Raw genomic sequence first — 21,243 nt, 5'->3', positions numbered from 1 at the left:
TCTGTATATCCCTTAAAAATTGGTTTAGACCCTCCAAAATGCAAGCACATTTTTGTACTACCTCTAATATATCTCAAGATCCACTTCACAGCTTCCCAAGGGTCTCTACCTGGGTTGGAAAGAAACCTACTAACTACTCCTACCGCGTGAGCAATATTCGGATGGGTACTAATCATGGCATACATCAAACTTTCGACTACAGAGAAATAAAGAATCATAGCCATATCTTTCTTTTCTTCTTGAATAGTGGGACAACTCTTTATATTGAGTTTAAAGTGACTGGCCAACGATGTGCTAATTGGTTTAGCACTCTACATGTTGAATCTTTATAGAACCCACTCCACATATTTTTCCTATGACAACCATAGCTTTTTAGCTTTTTGGTCGGGTAAAATCTTCATTCCCAAAATTTGCCTTGTAGGTCATATATCTTCCATGTTGAACACTTTTGACATTTCCTTTTTCAGATTGCCAATCATCTCTCTTTACATTTGAGAACAGATTCTTCTTGGCCAAGTAGTTTAGTCCCTTCTCACTTGTGGCTAAGTCTCTTATGCCACATCTCGACTGTCTTCTCACATACAAGCTAGGACTCTTCTCTCCTCAGGCCACAACCAATGAACCTTTAGTAAGTTTCCACTGTGTATTCTCAAAGGTGTTGTAATAGCCCAAAGCTCAAGTCTTCTCACTGAGATTAAATCAAAGCAAATATTAGGCACATGCCTAACATCCTTGAGAATCAGTCGTGCTTCTTTATTGGTCTCCAAGTGGATATCTCCCATGCCGACAACCTTTGAATAACCCTTATCACCCATCTTTACCACCTCAAAATCACCAAGCGTATAAGATGAGAAGAGTTATTTCTTTGATGTAACATGTAAGGCAGCTCCACTATCAATGACCCAGCTTGTCTCTTGACAGGCAAAATTAATTACCTTCTCATCACAAACGATGACAAGGTCAGCAATGGCAACTGTATCGTTGTGGTCAAGATATTTCTTTTTTTTCTTTAACGTTGCTCTTTTTCATGTCTTTCTTGAACTGGAAACACTTCTTTTTAATTTGTCCCAATTTGCCACAATAGTGACACTCTACAATTTTGTAATTAGACCTTGACTTACTTTGGTCTTTACCCTTACCTTTTGGACATTGGCTTTTACTTCTTCCCCTATCTTCAGTGATGAGAACCTCGGATTGCGAAGACAAAGCTTGTGATCTTCTCCTTATCTCTTCGTTCAAAACAACACCCTTAAGAAGTTCCATTGCCACTACACCATTAGGAACGGAGTTACAAAGAGACATTCTGAATGTTTCCCAAGAGTTTAGTAAAGTACCGAGCAACCATAGAACTTGAATCTCATCATCAAACTTTACACCCATAGAAGATAACTGCTGCAAAACTCCTTAAATATTACTCAAGGGGCATCAAATCTCTAGGTTTTAAGTGGGCCATTTGGTGGATGGCAACGAAACCACCAAGATCAGGATGGACTGAGGGAGATGAGTCCAACGGAGGTGACGGCGTTGCGATCGAAGTACTAGAGAAAGAGATCGAAGCAAAAACGTCCTGACACACAATTCTGATGGGTGGCGTGTGGCGACGGTAATGGCGGTGAGGCTCCGGGGCTGGACCAATCTGAGGCCGGCGAATGCAAAGGTGGAGGTGGCGAAAGCAATCAGTGGCCAAAAAGGAGGCTGACGGTTCAAATCTACGGGAGATCTGAGATACCGGTGTAAGAGCGAGATCTGGGGTCGGTCAAGAAGGAGATGTCTGGATTCGAAGGCTGATGGCCAGATCTAAGCAAGGCGAGACCGGATCTGAGCATTCTGGGGTCAGCTAAGAAGGAGATGGCCAGATTCGAAGGCTGATAGTCGAATCTGAGCGGTGGCATCCAGATTTGAGCAAGGCACGACTAGATCTGAGCAATGATGGTGTCGACGGGCGACAACACAACGATGACGACGATACAAATGGTTGGATCTGGGTGATGGCAACAAGAGATGGTGTGGATCTAAGTGGATGCGACCGGATCTAGGTGTTGTTGTGGCGCTGAAGCAGGAGATGGAGTGGTTCGTGGAACAGACGATGCTTCGGGAGATGTTGCCGAAGGTGGATGGATCTAGGGTTTGGATTTGAATGGTGGCTCTAGTACCATGTGAAGCTTAGAGAGATAAATTTCTATTCTATATTTCTTACAAACTAATAGATTGTACACCTACATATATACAAATACTAAATGGGTCATGGCATAAGTCATAACATAAAGATAGGTCATGACATAAACGTAAGGCTAACCCTAGGAGAAATATACACACACAACAGTTTGCATGTTCTTTCTTTATTATTTGAATTCAGTGTGTGTTCTTATTTTCTATTTCTACTATTGGGAATCAAATCGTGTGTGTGAGTGTGATTGTGTATTGGCAAAATTTGAGTATTTCTAGTGCTCCCAAATTCAACAAATTGGTATTAGAGCAAGGTTAACTCATCAAGAAAGCCAAGAACCGTTAGAAATAGATAGCAATAGTCGCAGGAATGGCTTCTACAGCCTCTGCTACTTGATATGATATCGAAAAGTTTGATGGTCTAAATGATTTTGGTCTTTGGAAGATGAAGATGAGGGCCCTGGTAGGAAACCTAGGACTGGAAGAGGCTCTCAAAGGAGAGTCTAAAATGCCAGCAACTTATACCATAGAGAAGAAAAAGGACATAGGAAAGAAGGCTTTCAATACATTGATTTTGAGTCTAGGAGACAAAGTTCTGCGAGAGGTTTCAAAAATGAAAACTGCTGCAGAAATTTGGTTAAAATTAGAAAGTTTATACATGACAAAATCTCTTTCTAGTAGGCTGTATTTGAAAGCAAAGTTTTTCACTTTTAAGATGCAAGAAGGGCAAAAACTTCAGGATCATATTGATGATTTTAATAAGCTATGTCTTGACTTAGAAAACATAAAAGTGAAATATGATGACGAAGACAAAGTCCTAGTTTTATTACATTCATTGCCAAAATCCTATGAAACCTTTTGTAGATATTCTAAAACATGGTAAAGACACAGTGACTTTGGATGATATAATTAGAGCTTTGAACTCCAAAGAATTACAACAGAAAGTTGAGGGCCAGAACACAGCAGGGGATGTTCTTGCAGTCAAGATTATGGTAGAAAGAAGAGACCCTAAGAGTAGGGGCAGGTCACGATCAAATCTAGAAATGGCAAAAAAGTGATTAAGTGTTATCACTGCCATGAAGAAGGGCATATTAAGAAGCATTTCCCTAAAAGAAAGAAGGAATTCCAAGAAAAATTAAATCCTCAAATTTCATCCTCCATTTGTGAATTTGACTATGACAGTGCTAATGCATTAATTGTATCTAGCAAGGAAGATAGGGAGGTTTGGGTGCTTGACTCGGGTTGCTCATTCCATATGACACTCAATAGAAAGTGGTTCTTGAACAATAGAGATATTGGTGCTAGTAAGGTAATTTTGGGAAACAACCACGAGTGTAACATTAGGGGAATTGGAGACATACAACTTAAGATGCATGATGGAATAGTTAAAACTCTAACAGCAGTGAGATATGTTCCAGATTTAAAAAGGAACCTGATTTCCCTTGATGAATTGGATAAAAATGGCTATTCCTATAAAGGGGATGGTGGAGTTCTAAAGGTAACTAGAGGCTCACTTATTTACATGAAGGTTGTCCTTCAAAATGGAATATATGTGCTGCAAGCATCCACATTATGTGGTGATGCAACTATAGGTGAAAACAAGACCTATGAGCACACTAGGTTGTGGCATTTTAGGATGGCCCATATTAGTGAGCAAGACCTTAGAGAACTGCCCAATTAAGGAATCCTAGGTGCTGGAAATTTTACAGAGTTAGATAAATGTGAATCTTGTATCTTTGGTAAGTCTACAAAAGTAAAATTCCCTAAGAAAGCTATCCACTTCTCAAAAGCCTCCTTAGAATATATTCATTCAGATCTGTGGGGCCCTAGTCAGTCTTTAACTCATGGAGGGGCAAGGTATTTTCTATCTATTATAGATTATTACTCTAGGATGGTTTGGATTTATGTTTTGAAATCAAAAGACTACACTTTTGAGGCATTTAAAACCTGAAAAATCATGATAGAGAATCAAAAGGGTAGGGCAACCAGAATCATTAGGACTAATAATGGTCTAGAATTTTGTAATAAAGATTTTACTCAAATGTGCAGTGAGAGTGGCATCCTTAGTTATCGAACAGCCCCTGGAAACCCTAAACAAAATGACTTGCCTAAGAGAATGAATAGAACCCTACTTGAAAGAGTGAGATGCATGTTATTTCATGTTAGGTTGCCTAAGTCTTTTTGGGGTGAAGCTGTAACTACAGCAGCATATGTAATAAATAGGTCTCCATCGGTAGCTATAGAGTTTAAAACACCCTATGAAATGTGGAATGGCCATAAGCCAAGCCTAGATCACCAAGAGTATTTGGGTGTATACCTTATGCCCATGTAAAGCAAGGCAAATTAGAGCCTAGAGCCAAACGAGGCCTATTTATTGGTTATCCAGCAGGGGTTAAGGGATACAAACTATGGAATTTGGAAGAAGGATTGCTAAGAACTATAGTGAGTAGGGATGTAATATTTGATGAAAATTCCTTCATAAGAGATGATAAGATAGATGATGCAAAGGGAAAATCCAAGGCTGTTGAGGTAGAACAGCAAGATGAAATCCCTGAGGCTGCTATTGATAGTCAAAGTGACCAAGCAACAGGCCAACAAGATGTCAGTGCTGGTTCATCTAGCTTAGACAGTGACCCAGCCCTAGGGAGATATAATGCAGCAAGAGATAGGTAAAGGAGAGTGTCTAGACCTCTTGTGAGGTATGGATTTTCTGATTTAGTGTCCTATGCACTGTTAAGTGCTATGGAAGAAGCTGTTAGATCAAAAGATTCCAAGAAATGGCTTGCTGCCATGGAATCTGAGATGGAATCTGTTAGAAAAAATAACACTTGGATCTTAATTGATAGACTCTTAGATAAAAAGGTGGTAGGTTGTAAGCAGTGTTCTAAAACGCGCTAGGCACTAGTTGGGCACTAGGTTGGTGCCTAAACAGTGCATAAAAAAATTATTTAAATAGAATTTATATTATCCCAAATACACATATATTCATATATATATATATAAACAAATTATATATAGAGAGGTTATATATATATAAATCTATCTCTATTTATATATATATATATATAAAGTTATAAACACATATATATGATATACCTATATATTAATAGAATTATTATATTATATATATAATATTGTGCATATATAATCCAAAGGGGCGAGAGACTGCAACCAGAGAGAGCAAATGTTGAGACTCAAAGAGAGAGAGAGAGAGAGAGAGCAAATCTTCTGCGGCTACAACTAGAGGGAGCAAGCAGAAGCAAGCGGCGACGGCGAGTTCATTGTCCACATGAGGCGGCGACGGCATGCGACGAGAGAGGCTGAGATAGAAAGAGAAAGTGATGAGAGATGGTTGGCGATGATGGCAAAAGAGAGAGCAAGCGGTGACGACGAGACGAGAGAGAGAATGGGTAAGGGGGAAAAAACCCTAAATCAACTTAGGCGCCGCAACAAAGAGAGCAAGCGACTGAGGCGGTTCATGGGGCTAGGCGACCCATGCAGCCGCCGTGGCTGATTAGGCACCACTCGGCACCGATTAGCCGGGTTGGGCCTAAGGGGGCCAATTAGGCCAAAATCGCGGTGGTCGCCTAGGCCGATTTTTAGAACACTGGTTGTAAGTGGTTATTTAAAATAAGAGGAGGAGCAAGAATTGATCAAAAACCTAGGTATAAAGTTAGGTTAGTAGCAAGAGGTTTTACCCAAGTAGCTGGGGTAGATTTTAATGAAGTCTTCTCACCTGTTGTGAGACACACTTTTGTTAGAATTTTGCTTGCTATGATTGCCTATTTAAACTTAAGTCTAGAACAAATGGATGTGACCACTGCATTCTTTCATGGTGAATTAGAAGAGGATATTCTAATGGAGTAGCCTAAAGGATTCGAAATTAGGGGTAAGAAAGAGCAAGTGTGCTTGTTGAAAAAATCCTTATATGGACTTAAGTAGTCCCCTAGACAGTGATATAGAAAATTTGACACATTCATGATTAACCAAGGGTTCAAGAAAAGTGATTTTGATTGTTGTGTCTATGTAAAACATATTTCTGCTAAGATATCAATCTATCTCCTCTTTTATGTTGATGACATGCTGATTGCAAGTCAATAAGATGGAGAAATTCAAAGTTTAAAGCTGAAGCTAAAATCAGCCTTTGAAATGAAGGAGTTAGGAGAGACTAAGAAGATTTTAGGGATAGAAATATCAAGGAATAGACAACAAAGATTGCTCCAGCTATCTCAAAAGTCCTATCTTGAGAAGTTAATTAGGAAATTCCATATGCTTGATGCAAATGAAGTAAATGTTCCTTTTGCTCAGCATTTCAAGTTATCTCATATGCAATTCCCAAGTGATGAAAAGAGCATTAGAGAAATGAACAAGATCCCTTATTCAAGTGTTGTAGGAAATCTTATGTATTGTATGGTGTGCACTAGGACGGATTTAGCTCATGCCATGAGTGTAACAAGTAGGTTTATGGCTAATCTGGGAAAGGATCATTGGGCTGCTGTTAAGTGGATTTTTAGATACCTTAAAGGATCAATCAATATGTCTTTAGTTTATAGTGAAGCTAGTGTAAAAGAAGAGCCTGACATTCTAGGATTTATTAATGTTGATTATGCAACAGATTTGGACAAAAGAAGGTTATCTACATGGTATGTTTTCAAGCTATGAAACTCAACCATTAGCTGGAAACCTAGTCTACAATCTATGGTGGCTCTTTTAACCACCGAGGCCGAGTATATAGCTGTCATTGAAGCTATAAAAGAGGCTCTATGGTTAAAAGGATTAGTGAGTGAATTACCAGGGAAAAATGTTAAGGCTGTCCTAAAGTGTGATAGGCAAAATGCTATACACTTAGCTAAGAATCAAACCCACCATGAGAGAACAAAACATATTGATGTAAGGTACCATTTTATTAGAGAAGTACTTGAGAGAAAGAAAATAGATCTGATTAAGGTTGCAAGTGAAGAAAATGCAATTGATATGTTCATTGAGGCAGTCCCTATATCTAAATTGCACCATTGTTTAAGGCTTTTGCAAGTTTTTTGTTTGTGAAAGATCAGGTTCTGTATGCAAGTCCAAAAAGGAGAGCAGGTTGTAGAATCGGTTTCAGGCAACACTCATGCCAAACGGTGGAGAATTGTTATAGTTTTGCATCGAGTCTAGCCTAGAATAAGTCAGATTGATTCAAGCGACAGTGTTAGTTAAGTTAGATTGTGTCTAGCAATAGTATATGCATGAGGGGTATAATAGGTATTGTGTTATCTTTTATATTACTTTGTTTTGTCCGCCCAAAATGTCTATAAATAGAAGGCATAGGGCAGTCGCTTGGGACATCATTCATTCTGTTATGCAAGTGTAGTAAAGTGAGAGGAAAGTCTAGATCAAGTTAGCCTTTGTAATCTCGTGATTGATGTACTTGTGTGGGAGGGATCTTTGTACTGATTTCATTCAAGATTCTTAGTGGATTGCTCTCGGGACAAGAGGTTGGATGTAGGATCGCTATAGGCGGTCTGAACCAGGACCAAACTGATTGTCTTCTTTGTTGTTTGCATGTTCTTTCTTTATTATTTGAATTCTGTGTATGTTCTTATTTTTTGTTTTTGCTATTGGGAATCAAATCATGTGTGTGTGTGTGACTGTGTATTGGCAAGATTGAGTATTTCCAGTGCTCCCAAATTCAACAAAACTGCTTATTGTTACAACTCACTGCCAGAATTCCTTTATGAAGGCCTTTAAGGAATACAATTTACATTTTCCAGAAAAGCAGAAGAGAAGCTGACAAGTGAAGAGGAAAAGGCCTAGAAGGAGAAAGAAAGAAAGAAAGAAGAATAAAACAAATAGAGAAAGCTAGGATTGGATGAAGAGCAATGGCCAATCGTTGTATATTCTTGGGGACAAGAACTCTTTCAAGGAGGAAGGAATTGTTAGGACCCCAAGGATCCCCAAGGCTATACTTGTAATTTACATGCATTTACTATATTGTAATCTAGGTTGCAATTCATGTTTGTACCTTTTAGTTGATAGCCTATAAATAGGCTAAGGTAGTTAGAGAATGGGCATGTTTTTGAATGATAATTGAATGTCAGGTTTCTCTCTCAATGTGCTCTATGATTTCTCTCCCAACTATTCTGATCTCTCTCTTTTCCTTCTGATTCCCTCTCTATCTCTCTGCAAACCTCTCTCTATTCTTGTTGTTATCTCCCTCACATTCAGTCTGATTCTCCCTCTAATTCTCTCTGTTTCGATTCTATCTTTCCGGTTCCTCTCAGAATTCCTACTCAAACCCTAAGTTAACCCTAGGTACATGACATGTATGACATCACTGGGATACGTATGATGTCAGGAACTTAAAGTTGTGGTTGGGACAAAAGGATGAAAGACAAGACATCAAGACAAGAAGGGGGAGAGGCAAAAAATGCATGCTTCAATGCCATAAATGCTGAATTATCATGTCCCTCTAGGTTTAGAGTTGCCCCATTATATAGAGGATAGTAATTCATTCCTTCCAAGATTTTCTTGTGTCAAGGATACAAATAAACCCAACTCTAATATGTTTGAAGTACACGTAGATAAGCATTATCCTTTGGTAACCCATTCCTTGAAGGATTGAATCAAACACTACCTAGTTAAGTCAAGTTGGCCTATTGGTACCTGATGATGACATATCATATGGATGCACTCTACATGCATAAGAGTGCAAATTGAAGTGGCAGGAGTTGTGTCAAAGCGGTCTGACAATATTCAAGTAAAAGACATCTTTCAAAAGAAGGGAGAGAGAGAGAGAGAGGGGGGAGGGGAGAGATGGGAACCTAAACTATCCAGTGTATATCATAGATCCACAGAGTTCACTCCAAAAGTTGAAGTATTGTTAACTTGGACCATGATTTTGGGACTATAGAATCCAATGCACTTGAAGCCTGTTTGTTCTGAGTTTTCTGAGTTTTGACATGATTGATTACAAGGTATCTCAACATAATCTGTAATTGATTCATTTTATCAATGAAATATCAGTTCCATGTAAATGATATCAATAAGCATCCACAGAGTCCTTTTAAAAGGAATAAAGAGAAAACCTTCAGTTGGCGGCTTGGAAAATCATTATAAAGTTCATTCCATCTTTGAATTGACCAACCCATATGCTGCAAAATAGCTTCCACTAGAAGCAAACCACTCAAAGCATCTCCCACAGCTTGATTAATCAACTTACTGACTGCCAATAGTCTCAGTGTGGCCATTTCCTGTTCTGTCCCTGAAAGAAGCAATAAAGTTGCACATTTAGATAACTTAGAAAGCATAATAGGAACAAACTCATCATGAATAAGAAGTAGAAACAGAGGGGCACTATGAGAAAATACCAGAAATAGAAGGGGAATATGAAAAAAGAGAGCGCACACACACAAAGGTGAGGACTATACCACTTGTATAGAAAAAAATTAGAACTGCATTTGAATTACCTTTTGATGTTAAAGCAAGTTCAGCACTTCTTCCCTCCAACCAGTGCAGAAAACCATCTGAGAACAATATGGTTCCATGACCATTTGCCTCAAAATAGATCCCAATATCATACTCAGCAGCTTTCTCGTGCAAATACTTCACTCCAGTTGGAGTTAACACAACTTCCAAGCCTGCATGTTTCAGGTAATCTGTAGACGCACCATTTGCATAAGCTGTCTGTACAACACCAAGACTTGCTTGGTAGGATTTGTTTTCTTTGTCACCTTCAACTTTGTTTAGGACAGTGAGCTGATCCTTAATATATAAAGCAAACAAAGATAATATTTTGTCTCCATCAACAAGATCAATCTTGTCACTAGCATTTGATAGCACAGAGAAATAGACAAGGCGATCAGCATCTCCATCCAAACTAGCACACCTGAAAGCTAGACCCATCCAAGCAGTTAATTCCTACTTTATGTAGACCAATGACAAACTACACAACTATTGTAAAGTATATTTTCAAAGATTTTGCAAGCTTAACATAGGACTTGACTTGATCAACTAATGGCATATATAACATGGAAACTAAAAATTGTACCAGAGGGAAGTGATGTTATATCAGAGATACCAATCTTGATAGCAGAATTGGGCCAACGGCTCACAAATTTTAGTCAAAAACAAAAGGCAGGTTAGTCTGTGTAAGCGTGCAAGCGAGAAACAACATATGCATCAAATTCAGGCCTACCATTCAGTGTTTGTCAAACAATTGTGTATGACCAGTTGTATAATAAGAACCTATACATATAAACACACATATTTAAAGTAAAAACATGCAACAGTGTGCATTGTTAAAGAAGTTCGAAGAAAAGATTTTTCAGCAGAAGAAATTGAGTTTTCAACCAAAATTCATCCCAATACACTAAGTATAAAAGTCAACTCAAGTTGAACAACATTCGACTAAGATGAACTAATAGGAAGATGACTTACCTCATACCAACATCAGGAGGACCAAACCCACGTGGAACAACCTTCTCCTTCTGCACATAATCAGCACCAACTCCTTCATTGAGTACGCCACCTTTATCAAAGTTCCGAATTTCTATATCCAAATCATTCAAAATCTTCTTGAGAACTACAAGTTTTTCTCCACCCACACCATTGGCACCATCCACGATCAATTTTTCATTCATCTTATTGAATTCACTTCCTTGGGGAGTAAGATCAATCAAACACCTGGCAGATTGTATGCAACCCCATTAACCAAACATTTGGTAATGGAACTCATTCAAACTAAATAATTTCTTTTGGGTTAAGTAAAACAAACTAAACAACTATACATGCAAGTTGTTTAAACAAACCTAAAAGAGCTTGAAAGCTGGTCATAATAGTCTGCTTCTGTTACTTTAATGCCCTTATTTCTGGCACGGACCATCCAGTGCAGTTGTGGGGTTGTTAGAACTCCCATATCAACTGCAACAGCTCCAGTTATAGAACCAATTCCCTTGAATTAAATATCAAATGATAAGTAAGTCACTCTCTACCTTTCTGATGAAGTAAACTGCAGCAGGAAGGAAACAGGGGCAGAATCCCTCTACATCCACTGTATACACAGAACATAAAAAAATGTAAAACTGAGTAAAAAACAGTTAAACCTTCCTTCCTCGAGTTTAGGTGAAGCCCACATGATTCTTATCCATATTTATGTTTACCCCCCCAAAAAAAATGTTAGATCAACTAAAATCAACTTACGACCCATTGGCCAAATCCTAAGCCTATTACTTCCAATAAAGAAACAAATATATATAAACCAAAAACAGCCAAGAATGGAGTGAAATCAAAAGCCCATTCCCGAATATAAACAAATCCATTTTACAGTACACAGGCATAAACTCTACTGCATGTGGGCACAATTAGGCAATACAAACTTTGTCTGTAGATTGAGTAATCCCCCTTAACAGCACTTCCAGTGTTAAAAGTGTTCCTCCTATTTATAACTGGTGTCAACCGTGGATACAGGAGGGTTAGGCCACATAAAACTCATCAAATCAAACACCATCTAGTAGGTGTATTTGCCAAGCCCAAAAAAAAAGCTCATAGGATTGAGGCTCATGAGTGCTTTTTTTTTTATTTATTGTTAAGTGGATTGTGATTACACTGTTGTTCTTGGTCTTGTTCTTGTTGCAAATGCGATTAGGAAATAAAAGGAAAACTGACAGGACAGGGGGAAATGGTTTAGACCCAGCACAAAGGACATTGAGGAAAAATGGATTGAGAAATTTTAACTTGGTAGGAATCACACAAGTAGGCACCAACGTGGTGAAAGAGTCATGGAATGTGTTGGGAAAATTGGGCTATTTTCCCCCAAATCATACAAATATACCTAACAAAAACTATTGAATATAGCAACAAATAAAACACCAAAATATAACATGGTTTGGCCAATTTAGCCTACGTCCGCGGACACCACCAAAATACTTCACTAATTTCCAAAGGGAGAAATACAAAAAGAGAGAAGAATACAAATTTGGGATGATTTTCCAAATAGGGGGAGGGCCCCTTTTATACAAATCTACAACCTCCCAACCCATTCATTCACCGATGTGGGATTGGGAGAAAGTCATCAAAGCAACAAATCTCCACCTTAGCGAATCTCCCAAATCCCAACCAAATTCCTCAAAATTCTCTCCAAAAAAGTTATCATCAGTAGTGTCTTCAAATGCGCTTTGTAACGCTAATTTCAAATACCAAGGATATTAATCAAGTCCAAACAATGTTGAAACTTGGCCACTGTCACTACCTTAGTCATCATATCAGTAGGATTTTCAGTTCGGATTTTCTAAATTTGTATCTCTCCTTCTTCTAGAATTTCTCGTACAAAGTGATATCTTACATCGATATGCTTCGTCCTTGTATGATAAACTTGGTTCTTTGCTAAGTGAATAGCACTCTAACTATCATAATGTACCTTGATGTACTTCTGACCAACTTCCAATTCATCAAGCAACCCATAAAGCCAAATTGCTTCTTTCACGGCCATTGCAACTGCCATGTACTTTGTTTCTATTGTAGATAGAGCAACTGTAGACTGTAAAGTAGACTTCCAACTAACCGATACCTTTGCTAAAGTGAACACATAATCAGTCGTAGATCAATGTTTATCCATATCACTTGCATAGTCGGGATCACAATAACAAACTATGTATTTATCAACTTTCTCATCCTGCTCAAACACTAAACCAACATCTATGGTGTCTAGAATATATTGCAAAATCCATTTCACCGCTTGCCAATATTCATTTCCAAGATCATGCATATACTTGCTCAAAACTCCAACTATCTGGAAAATATTCGGCCTTGTACACACCATAGCATACATGAATCTACCAACAACATTTGCATGCGAAACTTTTGACATATACTCCCGCTCTGCAGCACTTTTCAGAGATAAAGATACACTAAGCTTGAAATGAAGAGCTAATAGGGTACTAATAGATTTTGACTTTTCATTCGTGCCAAAACGTTGTAGTACTTTATTCATATATGTTTTTTGAGTCAAACAAAGCCTTTCGATAAAGTAGGGTTGGGACACTTGGCACCTTGGGGATGTGCCACACGGTGGAGCAATGATAAGTCATGATTATGGAACACTTGGCACCTTAGGAATGTGCCACATGAATAAGCAATGATGAGCCATAATTATCACCAAATTTACAAGATTAAAGTGGGCTTATCAAGCAACGACAAGTGGCATAAGCATGATGAAGCCAAATCTAAGTAATGATGATCTAGATGACACTTGACACCATGAGATGGAACTAATGATGGCGGCCCAAATCCCAAGGGACACATGGTGCCATGAGATAAAACCAATGATGGTGGCTCAAATCCCAATGACATGTGGCATGAAACTATTCGCCGAGAAGTTAAATAAGTCATGATTAGGCGCAAATTTCTAGGGCCACTTGTCACAAGGGGGGAAAAGTCATGATTGAGGCTCAAATCTCAAGGCCAAGTGGCCAAATCTTGTGGTGACACATGGCAAATGATAGAAAAGTAATAATGAGTTCTAATTAAGGGTGAGACGTGGTGAAATGGAATTAGTTGAGCACTTCTATAAATAGGCTATTGGGGGGGAGAATTCGGCCATATCCAGAGGGGGTGGGGGGGAAGGAGGTTATTTTAAGAGGCTTCTAAGTGGGAATTTTGTTCCTAAAAGAGAGAGAGAGGTTTTACAAAAGACAAGAGTGAATTTGGTGGAGAAACAAAGAAGATACGAAGGTTTGACGAAAAATCACACCTCACCGGAGTTTGGGTCAAATTAATCGAAAAACAGCGAGGTAAGGCCCTTTTTTGTTATAATCTTGTAGATCATTGAAAAAGGGAACTATAGGAAAAAACAAGGGTCAAATTGGAGTTAAAACAACCGAGTCATGGCTTAAAGAGTGGAAAAAACGAAAGCTGGCCAAGGCAAGAGGCGCAGCGGGTGAGCTTCAAGCGTCGGAAGGGGCTGCGTGTGGCAGCACGTGAGGCCCCTTCCCGGGGGCGTGTGAGGGCGCGTCCGGCCTTTTTTTTTCTTGAAATTTTGCAATAGTTACCCTTGATTTAATCCCCACACTTTCATGTAAAAATATTTGGCATTTACCTTATGGAAACTCATGTTTTGACAGTAAACAATCTTGGTTGGCGTGAAAACGATATTTTCCGGTAAACCTGAAGATGAGTTGTAATGCCCCAATCTGAACCAGGACATATGGTACAAAATGAATATAACATTTACACGGGTGTTATAGAAATCCCATAAAATGCAATAAGGATCATAACCTGAAATGTATTGGGACTTCCGCCAAACAATTATTCGCACACACAATTGTTTAATGTAGCTTAAAATAAATTCAGTCCTTACACAATAAGATAACATTAGAGTTAAGATACATTCCTCACGACATCATTACAACCTTATGAGAAACAGTAAAATATGACAACTAATCTTGCACAACCTCCTTTCCTTTCCTTTTCAAGCTTGAGCATGTCAAATCTGGAACATTTGAATATTCCAGGGGTATGAACACCCGGTTACATTGTTAAATCTACATGAGGGTTCAAAACTAACTTCATGCGTACAAATGTAAAATGCATGCTCCAGGTGGATGTGACGCCAGGGTGTTCCAATCACCCTTGCCCAACAATATCATGTAACACGGCTAAATGAAGATTCCCTTCACCCATGATAATCACAACCAGTCACAAGCCACACGTAATGATGTATGAAAATACAGGAAAGAAACATGCGTATCAAATAAAAGAACGTGATATGCACATGAAATCATCACCAACATGCTCAAAAGTATGTTCAACATGCAGGAAATACATTTTAGGAAACCACTCACCTTCGGGCTTATCGGAAAGTATCGTTTTCACGCCAACCGAGACTGTTTGCTGCCAAAACATGAGTTTCCATAAGGTAAATGCCAAATATTTTTACATGAAAGTGTGAGGATTAAATCAAGGGTAACTACTGCAAAATTTCAAGAAAAAAGAAGGTCGGACGCGCCCTCAAGTGCCTCGGGAAGGGGCCTCATGCGCTGCCACGCGTAGCCCCTTCCGACACTTGAAGCTCACGTGCCGCCCCTCCTACCTTGGCCAGCTTCCGTTTTTCCCACTCTTTCAGTCATAACTTGGTCGTTTTAACTCCGATTCAACCCTTATTTTTTTCTATAGCTCCATTTTTCAATAATCTACAAGATTATAACAAAAAATGGGTCTTACCTCACTGTTTTTCGACTAATTTGGCCCGAACTCCAGCGAGGTGTGATTTTCCGTTAAACCTTCATATCTTCTTCGATTCTCCACCAAATTCACTCTCATCTTTTGCAGAACCTCCCTCTCTCTTTTAGGAATAGAATTCTCACTTAGAAGCCTCTCAAATAACCTCCTTCCCCCCCTTTGGATATGGCCGAATTCTTCCCCCCAATAGCCTATTTATAGAAGTGCTCAACGAATCCCAATTCACCATGTGTCACCCTTAATTATAACTTATCATTACTTTTCTATCTTTTTCCATGTGTCATCACAAGATTTGACCACTTGGCCTTGAGATTTGAGCCTCAATCATGACTTTTCCCCCCCTGTGATAAGTGGCCCTAGAAATTTGGGCCTAATCATGACTTATCTAACTTCTCGACAAATAGTTTCATGCCACGTGTCAAGGATTTGAGCCACCATTATTGGATTTATCTCATGGCGCCATTTGTCCCTTGGGATTTGGGCCACCATCATTAGTTCCATCTCATGGCACCAAGTGTCATCTAGATCATCATTACTTAGTTTTGAAGATTTGGCTTCATCATGCTTACGTCACTTGCCGTTGCTTGATAAGCCCACTTTAATCTTGTAAATTTGGTGATAATTATGGCTCATCATTGCTTATTCATGTGGCACATCCCTAACGTGCCAGGTGTCCCATAATCATGACTTATTATTGCTCCACCGTGTAGCACATCCCCAAGGTGCCAAGTGTCCCGACCCTACTTTATCGAATGGTCGGTTCGTTTGGTTTGATTAGCCTAATTCCGTAGTTACGAGTTCAAGAATTTTCACTTCTACATGCATCGTATATCTTCCAAAATAAACCAATCTCATAAGGATTTAGGATATTACACACAGTGATCATATTTGCTTCTCGTGTATCTCTGGCCCAACATAAACTTGTCAAATCGCTTGTACCACTGCCTCGGAGATTACTTCAATCCGTACAACGATTTATTTAATTTGTAAACCCAAATTTCTTTGCCAGCAACCTTAAATCCTTCTGGCTGGGTCATATAGATTTCCTCTTCCAAATTATCGTGTAGAAACGTGGTTTTCACATTCATTTGAACTAGTTCCAAATCCAATTATGCTACCAAGGCCAACAAAATTCTAATGGAGAAATGTTTTACAACAAGAGAAAAAGCTTTATTATAATCAATACCCTTTGTCTGAGTGTAGCCTTTAGCCACCAACCTTGCCTTGTAGCGGACATCATTCTTGTCTGGAAATTGTTCATTCTTTGCATATACCCATTTGCATCCAATTGCCTTCTCTCTCTTAGGTAAGCTAGCTAGCCTCCAGGTCTCATTCTTCTGAAGGGACTGCATTTCTTCATTCATGGCTTTCCTCCACTTTTTATTTTTTGAACTTTGGACAACTTCATTGGAAGTGACAGGAATGTTATCATTTACAATTGGAGATGCATAGGCCACCATATCAACAAAACAAGCAGGTTTGCGAATCTCCCGTTGTGGCCTTCCTATTACAATTGATTTATATTGCTGTGGAGGTTCTTGGGTTGGAACCTCTTCTTCATCTGATGACTCATCTGCCGCAGAAGGGTCTCCATCCGATTCATTATTTACTGCTAGGACAATGGTTCTTCTATCAAACTCCATCTGTTTTGGAGTATTCTCCACCTGTTGTGGAGCATTATCAATCTACTGCACATTTTTTACCTTATTCAACATGGCAAATTCATAAAAGGTAACATCCCTACTAAAGATTATCTTCTTTGATTCTAGACACCAAAGCTGGTATCCCTTTACCCCAAAAGTGATCCCCATGAACAATGCTTTTTTTGCTCTTGGATCCAACTTAGATTCCTTAACATGGTAGTATGCAGTGGAACCAAACACATGTAAAGAATTGTAATCATTAGCAGGTTCTCCAGACCACACCTCAAAAGGTATTTTTTCAAATATAGCAGTTGATGGCAATCGATTAATGAGGTGACCGCATGTGCCACAACCTCAGCCCAAAATTGTCTGCCCCAACCCAGCATTGGACAACATACACCGAACTTTCTCCAGCAACGTTCGATTCATGCGTTCTACAACCCCATTTTGCTGCGGTATATCTTTGAGTGTGAAGTGTCGAACAATACCTTCATCTTGGCAAACTTTGTCAAATTGATCATTTCTATACTCACGATCATCTATTTTGAGTCGTTTGATCCTTCTGTCAGTCTAAGTTTTCACCATATTTTTCCATTTAAGAAAACATCCCAACACTTCATCATTTTTCTTCAAACTATACACCCATACACTGAGAATAATCATCAACATAGGTAACATAGTAGTGTTTATCTCCCATGGATGTTGTCTTGGATGGTTGCCACACATCTGATCTAGAATACCCTTAGTATTATGGATTGCAGTGCCAAATTTCACTCTCGTCTGCTTCCCCTTGACATAATACTCACAAAAGTCCAATTTGCAAGTCTTAACGCCTTCCAACAATCCTTGTTTGGCTAAAATTTGCAAGGATTTTTCACTTGCATATCCCAAACACATATGTCATAGTTTGGTTGCTTTTATATCATTGTCATTATTGGAAACTACTGTTGTTGTTGTCCCAATAACTATATTACCCTGATAGTAATACAAGTTATTTTTCTTTCGAATCCCATTCATCAATACAAGTGCGACAGATATCACCTTCATAACTTCATTTTCTGCAATTACTTTAAGTCCCTTGGATTCTAAAGTTCCCACAGAAATGAGATTTTTTGTCAGACTTAGCACTTATCTCACATCTGTCAGTATTCTGGTTGATCCATCATGATTCCTCAAATGAATTGTGCCAACTACAGTTGTTTCACAAGGTGTGTCATTTGTTGTGTAAACAACTCCTCCATCAAGTTCTTGAAAGTCAAAGAACCAATCTCAATTGGGACACATATAGTGGCTGCAATCCAAATCCAAAAGCCAAGCACCAAAATAGCTTGTCGAAGATGTAAGAACTAGTGAAAGGTCTAAGCATTCATCATCAAACTCAGCTACATTTGAGACAACTTTCCCTTGGTTAGGTCTGTCTTTAGCTTTTAACTTTGGGCAGTCCTTCTTCCAATGGCCTTTTTCCCGACAAAAGGCACACTCATATTTGTTTGGTCTGGATCTCAAATTAGATCTCCCTCTCATTTCTTTCTTCTGGCTTTGTGAACAACATCTTACAATCAATGTTTTTGCTGAGCCATGCATTGCTTCTTTCTTATCTTTCTTTCTTAACTCATAGCTATACAAAGCAACACAAACTTCAGTAAGAGACACCTGAAACTTCCCGTGAAGTAAAGTAATTTCAAGAAATTCAAACTCCTCAGGAAGGGATCCCAACAACATCAAAGCCAAATTCTCATCTTGGAATGTTTCATCCAAATTCATCAAATAAGCTACCAACTGATTAAAGGTAGTGATATGATCATTTATCATGGTACTAGGAACATAAGTAAAGTGAAATAATCTATTTTTCATGTAGAGTTTATTCTGACTGTTTTTTTTCAAAAACTTTTCCTCCAATGCTTTCCATAATGTACTAGCAGAAGTTTCATTTGAAAATGCATACTTCTGCTCTCTGGATAGGCATAATCGAATTGCACCACACGTCAATCAATTGATGGTCTTCCATTCTTTTTTTTCAATATCAACTGGTTTCTTTTTCTTAATGGCGATATCTAGACCTTGCTGAAAGAAAGCGTCTAGAACCTTACATTGCCACATGTCAAAATGGCCCAAACTGTCAAACACCTCCACTGCAATTCTTGTACTCACCAAATTCCTCATTAAAGTGTACGAGGAAGAAGCTCTCACTGTGGATGGTTTTGAACTCCTTTCGTCTACTTTTTCTGCCATCTTCTATATTCAATAGTTATCAAAGCAAAATATCAACAATTCAAGAAAATCTTTTCTAATATTAGACACAGTTACAACCACAGAGCATACTAAGAAAAACTTGGCAAAAAAGATTTTTCCTGATGTGAAAGATCAAACAAAGTTACAACCACAAAGCATACTAAGAAACCTTGGCTCTGATACCAATTGTTAGAAAAATTGGGTTATTTTCCCCAAAATCATACAAATATACCCAATAAAAACTATTGAATATAACAACAAATAAAATACTAGAATATCACAAGGTGCGGCCAATTCAGCCTACGTTCTCGGATACCACCAAAATACTTCACTAATTTCCAAAGGGAGAAATACAAAAAGAGAGAAGAATACAAATTTGAGATGATTTTCCAAATAGGAGGAGGGCCCCTTTAATACAAAATCTACAACCTCCCAACCCACTCATTCACCGATGTGGGATTGGGAGAAAGCCATCAAAACAACAGAATGATAAGAAGCAAGAAGTGGTTACTCACAGAAACAGGGGCTCACAATCGTATATATACCTAAAGTAACTAGAAATGAATCAAATGATCATGATATGTTCTCATAATCATGAAAAAAGAAAAAAAACAGACACATACTTGCTTCGCAGCTTCCAGAAGTGCCTCCCCACTGGGCCTCGTGTCTCTTCCCAATAGAACTTCAGCAGACCGCCCTTCTAGTGCAATGTTCTCCTTTTTCACAAATTCATCTATCAACTGTTTCAAATAAGCCATACAAAGTTTCAGTTTTCTTAATAGCTTATGCAAGGAAAAACGTAATGCACAATTCACCAATCAACTCTCTCTGTCAGAAATACCGAAAACATTCCCAACATTTATATATACATATATATTTATATATATATATAGAGAGAGAGAGAGAGGGGGGGGGGGGAGAGAGAGACCTGGAGGAGATGTTGAGAATCGGGGGCGTTAGCAAGTGCGTCAGCGAAGGGCTCCCAGTGCTGCGACAACATGCCGCCGCTAGGGTCGGCAATTTTGACTCCATTGTCAGAGACTTTGTTGTGAGAAGCGGTGATCATCAATCCGATAACCGATTTGGTCTTGAGAGACCTAAGTGCGGCCAAAATCCCAATCCTAAACACCGTGGAATGGAGCAGCGACGCGTCGGCTCTGAAGCCGGCTGTGCCGTACGACAGCCTCACTCCTTCAGACACAAGTTACACAATCAGAATCAATACAACTGACTCGGTGATTGCGAAGAAGAGAGAAGTGGTTCGAGATCGAGAGTTGAGGAAAAAGCAAACCTGGAGGCGGAGAGAAACGAGACGAGGATTCAAGGAGGCGAGTTTGCTGTTTCTCGTTCATCCTCTTCCTCCGGGAGATCTACAGGGCTTCAACACGCACTACTGGAGAGTTGTGCTGTTTCCACAGAATGGGAAATTCTACTATTTTTACTGTTCACAATTATATTTTAATGTACTTGAAATACTCTCCTTTAAAAATTTATTTTTACTTTCACAACTACTTTCTTCCTCAATCAATTATCAGCCGGTCATACGTAGCCACCCACCCATTCATAACGAAGACAATACAACAAAAAACACACATTAGATCCGATGCAATCAAAAACAAAAAAATAGATAAAAATATAAAAGTAAAAAAACACACATATATATACATATATACATTAAAAATCACATATGCACCCAATATACAAACATAAATATATGTATATATACACACACGCAAAAACACATACATATATATATATATATGCACACATACATTTATATATATATATATATATATAAAGGAAATGGCAGCCATAGGGATAGCCATGGCCACCGGAGATGTGCCCCGAACCCTAGGGTTCGGGCCCTTTAATGCGCCCTGAACCCTGGGGTTCGGGGCACACTCTCTTGCGGCCATGGCTACCTCCATGGGCGTCGCATCTTGTATATATATATATGTGTGTGTGTGTGCATATATATATATTTGTG

At 38.8% G+C, this 21,243-nt stretch overlaps 1 protein-coding gene across 1 annotated transcript in view; it reads right to left on the bottom strand.

The window, feature by feature from the left end:
* Positions 1 to 20,701, bottom strand: part of LOC127813362 (phosphoacetylglucosamine mutase) — a 33,221-nt gene extending 12,520 nt beyond the window's left edge. Inside the window, exons 1-7 of the mRNA XM_052354302.1 lie at positions 20,548 to 20,701; positions 20,185 to 20,447; positions 19,880 to 19,996; positions 10,956 to 11,098; positions 10,585 to 10,830; positions 9,615 to 10,033; positions 9,234 to 9,409 (exon numbers count right to left, since the gene is read on the bottom strand). Of these exons, the coding sequence (XP_052210262.1) occupies positions 9,234 to 9,409; positions 9,615 to 10,033; positions 10,585 to 10,830; positions 10,956 to 11,098; positions 19,880 to 19,996; positions 20,185 to 20,447; positions 20,548 to 20,608 (1,425 nt within the window). The 5' untranslated portion in view covers positions 20,609 to 20,701. The remainder of the gene's footprint in view (positions 1 to 9,233; positions 9,410 to 9,614; positions 10,034 to 10,584; positions 10,831 to 10,955; positions 11,099 to 19,879; positions 19,997 to 20,184; positions 20,448 to 20,547) is intronic.
* Positions 20,702 to 21,243: the final 542 nt, after the last annotated feature.

Source organism: Diospyros lotus, chromosome 11, assembly GCF_014633365.1.
Source record: "Diospyros lotus cultivar Yz01 chromosome 11, ASM1463336v1, whole genome shotgun sequence".
Taxonomy (NCBI): domain Eukaryota; kingdom Viridiplantae; phylum Streptophyta; class Magnoliopsida; order Ericales; family Ebenaceae; genus Diospyros; species Diospyros lotus.
Note: the sequence above shows the minus strand (reverse complement) of the source record. Positions and strands in the feature narration are given on the sequence as shown.